This window comes from Anneissia japonica, unplaced genomic scaffold (genome assembly GCF_011630105.1).
Source record: "Anneissia japonica isolate Jap-2015-1 unplaced genomic scaffold, ASM1163010v1 scaffold1863_len523710_cov156, whole genome shotgun sequence".
Classification (NCBI taxonomy): Eukaryota; Metazoa; Echinodermata; class Crinoidea; order Comatulida; family Comatulidae; genus Anneissia; species Anneissia japonica.
The window spans coordinates 164,195-170,974 of record NW_022714601.1 but is presented as its reverse complement, the minus strand read 5'-3'; the positions used below and the strand labels follow the sequence as shown (position 1 = coordinate 170,974).

At 34.4% G+C, this 6,780-nt stretch overlaps 1 protein-coding gene across 1 annotated transcript; it reads right to left on the bottom strand.

The window, feature by feature from the left end:
* Positions 1-501: 501 nt before the first annotated feature.
* Positions 502-2,986, bottom strand: LOC117109053. Its single transcript, XM_033251280.1, has 3 exons — positions 2,893-2,986; positions 2,182-2,584; positions 502-1,634 (listed from the first exon to the last, which is right to left on the bottom strand). The coding sequence occupies exons 2-3, from the start codon at positions 2,572-2,574 to the stop codon at positions 1,530-1,532; spliced, it is 498 nt and encodes a 165-aa protein (XP_033107171.1). The 5' UTR covers positions 2,575-2,584; positions 2,893-2,986; the 3' UTR covers positions 502-1,529.
* Between the last annotated feature and the right edge of the window lie 3,794 nt (positions 2,987-6,780).

Sequence of the window (6,780 nt, the reverse complement as noted above, 5' to 3'; positions counted from 1 at the left end):
ACAAAAGACCAACTAAATTATAAAACGGTTTAAACGTCTCATCCGAAAGACGGTGCGTTATTGTAACTTAATTTTAGCCCTCCAGCTGAAACACAAGGAGAGGCAGCGATGGTAATTGAACCGGGGACCTAGATATCACCACGGTTCAGCGCACACACGGTGGCTACCACCAGATTAGCCGACTGAGCTGTGTTATACTTTCTGATCTGAGATTAATCAGTGAACATTTCGGACACTTGCAACGTATGGTGTAAAAAAAAGACTTTAATCTGTAGCAATTAGCTGTTTCAAGAGCAAGCAGAATCGCTGGTCGGTTTGCTGTCCTAAACACAACGATTGTTTTTACACAAGTATTATTGCACATGTGTATTTCAAAGTAGGCGGAGACACATTGGTAGAAGCTGATGTGTAACGTATAAACTGTGAATGACTTCTGCTAATACAAGGCTATGGTAGATTACAAATGATTACTAAAATATCCAAAAGTAGAATATACTTAAAACATTTAATATTCAATACCACTTTTTAACTTTTATTCAAATAACTAAAGACCTTCGGTTATTCAATGTCATAATAATAACAGAAATAAAGATTTAGCTTGCGTTCTGAATGAAAACTGCAATACAAATACATTACGGAACTTTTAAAAAGTGTAAACCACTGTGTCAAATGCAATAATACACATTCTATGCTTCGTTACAAAAAAAAAAACAAAAAAAAACCAAAAAAAAACTTCTATACAGTGTAACTGTGTTGAAAGCACACACCCTCGTCCTGCGTTACAAACAATATGGCGTGCCCTTTTAATTTTCTGTAACTGTCTGCAAAGATTAAAGAGTAACGATGAGGACCAAATATACACTTAGATCCAAGATACAAAAACACTATTGTCTTCGAAAAATAAATGATTTTTTGGCATACCTTGTATTTTCTAAAATATAGAAATAAAGGTAACTATAAAATATAAAACCGATGAGAAATATTAGTTAAACATATATAGGATAATCATTAGTATTAAACTAATTCAATAATGTTTTTATGATGTATTCATCATTGTCATAAATAGAAAATAACATTTTATAAAATTTCAAGTGCAGTTATGTGAACTAGAAATTCCTATATTAATAGATATTATGATAATGTATTGAATAAATTTAATATCTTTATCTATGCCTTTGTGCCTAGAATTGAATAAATAGGGTAGAAACATTACAAATATAATTTGATTTATTGAGCTGAATGTATATTAATAAATAACTTAAATAATAACTTAAAGCATGGGTAGAAACATTACAAATATAATTTGATTTATTGAGTCGAAAGAATGTTCATTAATAATTTACTCTACATCGAACAGTGATTAAAAAGCTAGACAAAGTCAATAAATTGAAGCATGGTTACATAGTACTAATTATATGCGCATTTAAAAGAACAATAGCATTTTTTTAAATGTCCGATTGTCGTAAAGTTCTAGTTATGCTTAAACTATCTTCAAAAATAACAGCTAAACAGCTACATCATTAAATTGTTTATTCAACAAAGACTTCTTCATTTGATGCTAGTTCGGCAAAAAATCCACGAGTACCGGTATCGCCAACATCGATGTGAGATTTATTTAAAGCTTTTCGCAACCACTGGAAAAAAAAGTTCTGTATCTTAAATGAATAGTAATAATAATAATATTGATAATAATAAATAATAATAATAATAATATTAATAATAATAATAATAATAATAATAATTTGAATAACAATTTCTTTTGTGTTGAATCAAATAATGTTGATAATGATATAACAATAACTGTAATGATAACGCTTATGCTGGCGATGATTATAATGATGATGATGATGATGATGATGATATGATGATTATACAAATAATGATTTATTATTATCATCATTATTATTCATATAATTATTGTATTTTGCTATATGAACTATATATGTAAAAGTAGCTGACGTTGCATATAAAGATTATTACTACAGAGTGAAGAGTGATTTTATGTGATTCTAAAGTCTTTGCTTTCACCGATAGACTAACAAACCCCCAAAAATACCTACTAATGCCAGTATGTGGCGTTTGATTGAAAAATTAATTACATATAACGTCTGATACATGTTTCATATACTTGCTACATTTAGTTATGGGCATGTAATTTATACACTAAAAGATTGGTGTTACCTGTCCAATTGTTTGTAAGAATTCTTTGACTTCAATCCTTAACTCCATGGTTTCCGAGTCCAGGCGCTGTACAAACGTAATTTCCATCAGGTTTTTGCCGATTGTACTTCGCTTCTTTCTCCAAGCCTGCGTACTGAAATCACCACCAGGTCTTCTTTTTGGGTTATACTCAGTAATTTCGGTTTTTCGTCTTTCTTCATTCTTCTTATTTCTCTCCATATTTTTAATTGTATCTAGGATACTATAGATACGCTGTACAATACGCATGCCTTCCTCACGCACTGTTTCGCTTTTGCTTACATCTTCTGGTGTTCGGTTGGTTTCTACATTCTGGCTGCTAACAAACACAAAGAAGCCGGCAAGCGAGAGAATGCATAAGACTTTAAACCCCATTTCTATAGTTCTGGTAGTAAAAAATAAAAACAAAAATGATTTACATGCTCTGAAATATGTACAACATACTCCTATTTGGTTGTGATTAGGAGGCAACATACATTAACATGTAACTACGCTATGCATGAAAAAGGGCGTTTTAGAATATGATTTTAAGACCCTTGGATATCAAGTCACGGTACTGTACCATAAAATAAATTGTAAAATAAACTTAGTCTTTTCGGTTTAATAAAAATAATTGATAAGTTAGTCAATTATTTTTACAGATTTTTCGCTGTGTTACAGAGAAGAACTTGAAATAGATAAATTAGTACTTACAAGAAAAATATTCTTCAACTTCTCACACAACGGCAAATGTCTGTTTTGTCTTCTTCAAGCCGACGCTTTAATTAACGATGTGTTAGAAAATTTCTAAATTTATGTGCTTTTTGATAATGACCAGATATACATGCTTAACGAAATTAGCGATCTACTTAAAATGTAAAGTGTCAGTTGATTTTAAATGGGTTAGTGAGTTAGAAATCGGTGTGTTGCTAGGTTTTTCTTGTTCTTAGAGAGCTTGCGAGTTTAGCAGCTGCTGTTAAAGCCCTTTAAACAGACTATATATGTTGACATAGTCGAGTAAATATTCCACTGCCTGAAGTTGAATATTAGCTGTATAACGGTTTTGAGTAGACTATGCAAACCGCCAATGTTCAGAAAATGGACGTCAGAGTGCATTGTGAAGATGTACAATTGCGTGACAGTAGGGACTCATAAAATTAGGTTATTCGAACTTAACGAGCAGTATGCAACTACTGCATCATAGTTAGTTACTGAAGTCAGTGTATTTGCCTTGGTATTGCAGAGTAAGGTTCAAGTTTGACACAAGGAGCAACATGATTTGGGACGAAGTCCCAACGGAAAAAAAGGCAAAGCAGACCTATTATTGCACTTTCAAGAAGGTAAGTTCCCTTGAATCTTCATCAATGTAGGTCTATCGACAATTTACATTTTAATTAGCTTTATGCACAAGGCCCAAGGATATGCCAAAGAGTGAAATTAATGGCTGTAAAAGTGGCTACCTCTCCACAAAACAAATATACATACAAGTTGCTCTCACAGACTAAGTCGATATGAGACTTAATGGAGTTTTATTTTGAGAAAATAATGTTACCATGTTACCATGACGGGAATTGAGCCCATAATCTTGGGATTGGAAGTTAAGCATTTTAACCTCCAAAACAACTTGATAAAGAAATTAGAGTAGCCAGTAATTGGGGTATTCTGCTGGTGAATGGAGATATGAATGTCAAGACAGGTACAGATCATTCCAAATTTCCCCAATACGTAGGTAGATTTATACACATCTAGATGTGTATAAGAGACAGGGATCATGACGAGACAAGTTCTTAGTTATAGTCATAATCCCAATGATGGTGGTTTATTATTTGTATTGTTGTATATCAATATTATTTCCATCTTTGAATAAATGTTATTTGAATAAGAAAGAAAGGATGGAATCATAGGAATCGATTAATAATAATCAATAATAATCTAATTGAATGTGCACCACTATGTAGAGCTAAAACCAAAGTCTCAGACGAATATTTATCATAGAATTACTTTTCGCAGATAATGCAGCCCTGGTTGCACAGAGTGAAGAAACACTATATAATGTTGGTCATATTTCTTCCATTAACACAAAGACCGTTGTGTTGTATCAAGGCAACTTTCATCCACCAACCATAATACTGGCGTACAACTCAGCAGTTGACACATTCACCTCGCTTTGTACATCCGTGCCCAATTCACTTTCATTAGGCAGTAGAGTCAACACACGATTTGGAAAGGCAGTTTGGCCGGTTTATCAACCATGCATGGAAGAATAAACATTTCACACTGCGCATTAAAGTTAAATATATGTTGCAAGTGTGTTGAGCATCTTGCTATATGGTAGTGAGACATCGTCATTGTACACCACTCAGGAAAGAAAGCTGAATTCATTCCCTCCACGATGTTGGAAGGAAAACCTAACCAATGAGGTAGCTCCGGAGTACCTAGTCTGTTAGCAATTCTGAAACAAAGAAGATTGAGGTAGAATGGAAGATTGTAGAATCCCCAAGGATATCTTATATGGGGAATAAGAGAAGGGACAAGACCAGTCGGACGCCCAAAGCTATACGCTGCAGTGACACATGTAAAAGGGTTATGAATTGCTTCAACATAAATCAATCCTGCTTTGACTTGTTAGTAAATGTCAGAAAAGTTTTTTATTCAGCTTTAGGCACTAAGGCCCAGGGACGTAGCCAGGATTTTGAAAGGAGGGAGCCGTTATGCGAATTACGTAGGACTCCGGTGGGGTCGAGGGGGCGAATCCCCCTGTGAAGTAGCGCACTCTGAACATTCTTAGGACTGTTTTGAGAGGCTAAAGTGAAAATTGCAATAGACGCATTATAAATAAGCGCAACAATAATTATATAATAAATGAACAGTGGCAGATCTAGGAATTGAAAGAGAGGTGAACCAGGGAGGGACTTTCACAGACAGAGAAACCACCCACCTCAGCCCTAGCATGGTTGGGGCTGAGGTAAGATGACCGGAAATTACACTCTCACACTTAAATTTAAATATATATATATATATATTTTTCCCCTAAAAAATGAAGGGATGGGGGCGGGCCTTGAATCCACCTCTGCTGAAAACATTCTTTATGCAGAATAGTCATAATCACGAAAATATACATAAAAAACCAGATCACACCCTAAAAACAAATGTATGGACCCTCGCCACAGCAGTCACTAAGACATACATCAGGAGCCGACTCGATGGCGTTTAATGTCATACCCAGGGAAAGGCACATATTTGCTTGAAAGGTGGAGGCAGAGGACATTTTGTGAGTCGACACCCACCTCAGACCCACCGTGGTTAGAGCTGAGGTGAGAAAATTTGAGGAAATAGTACATCTAGATGGCCAGAAATGACACTTTTAGTAAAATTCATCATCACATCACCATTAGTCAAAATGAAGCGCCAAAAAAAATTCTCATGATCTTTTATCAGGGATTTTTGACAACCATAGAGATCTTATTTAAGTGTGTGTGATACACCATAGATAATAAAGCTTAAAAACATTGTCTTTGAGTATGTACTTTTCATAGGACTACTTCAAAAACGTGATTTCACAACCGCCTAAGCCCAACCATGGTTGGGGCTGAGGTGAGAAAATTTTAGGAAATAGTACTTCTAGATGGCCGGAAATGACACTTTTATATAGTAAAATTCATCATCATCACATCACCATTATATAGTCAAAATGAAACGCCAACAAATTTCTCATGATTTTTTATAAGGGATCTACTTAATATCCAGGACAACTTAGACTAAACTAGATTACTAAGCTTCAACTATACTATAATAATTATGATCAACACATTTTCTTCACTTTTTATTGCTATTAATATTATTATCAATTATTACTATCGTCATCATCATCATTATCATCATCATCATTGTTATTATTATTATTACTATTATTAGTATACTTATTATTAAAAAAAACTTTAAACTTTAAAAAATTACGTTTAGGCCTATGTGTTCTGTTAGGCCTATGTATAACGTGTACTGATGAATATTTACATGTTTTAGAAGTATTCATTTTGAGTAATCCCAGGAAAGAATTTGTATTGGCTCAAAGAACAAGCTTTACAATTACGGCTCCCACACCCCTTCCCCCTGGATACGTCCCTGCTAGGGCGAAGGAAATGCTAAACAGTGAACTAAATCAGCGTTCTGCAAACCTTTTACTTCACACGGCCTATTTACGATTCCAGTCACCAAGCCGCGGCCCAGCAGCCCAGCCGCTCCAGGGAACAACATACCAAATCCTGGCAAGAACTTTTGATCATGAAGCCAACGGCGGCGGAAGCGGGGGGAGGCAGGGGGCCATTGGCCCACCCACTTTTTTATACTGGGGGGACCTGGCCCCCCACTTTTGTGACTGTTCCCAGCACCAGTGACAAACATTTTACAAATGCTGCAATGTCGTCATTATTATTACTATTATTATTATTATTATTTTATTATTATTATTATTATTATTATTATTATTATTATTATTATTATTATTATTATTATTATTATTATAAAATATAGCTTTTTTTCATTTTCTAACGAACATTACAAGTTCTCTTTTTGAGTTGAGCAACCAAATGTTGATTGACGTCT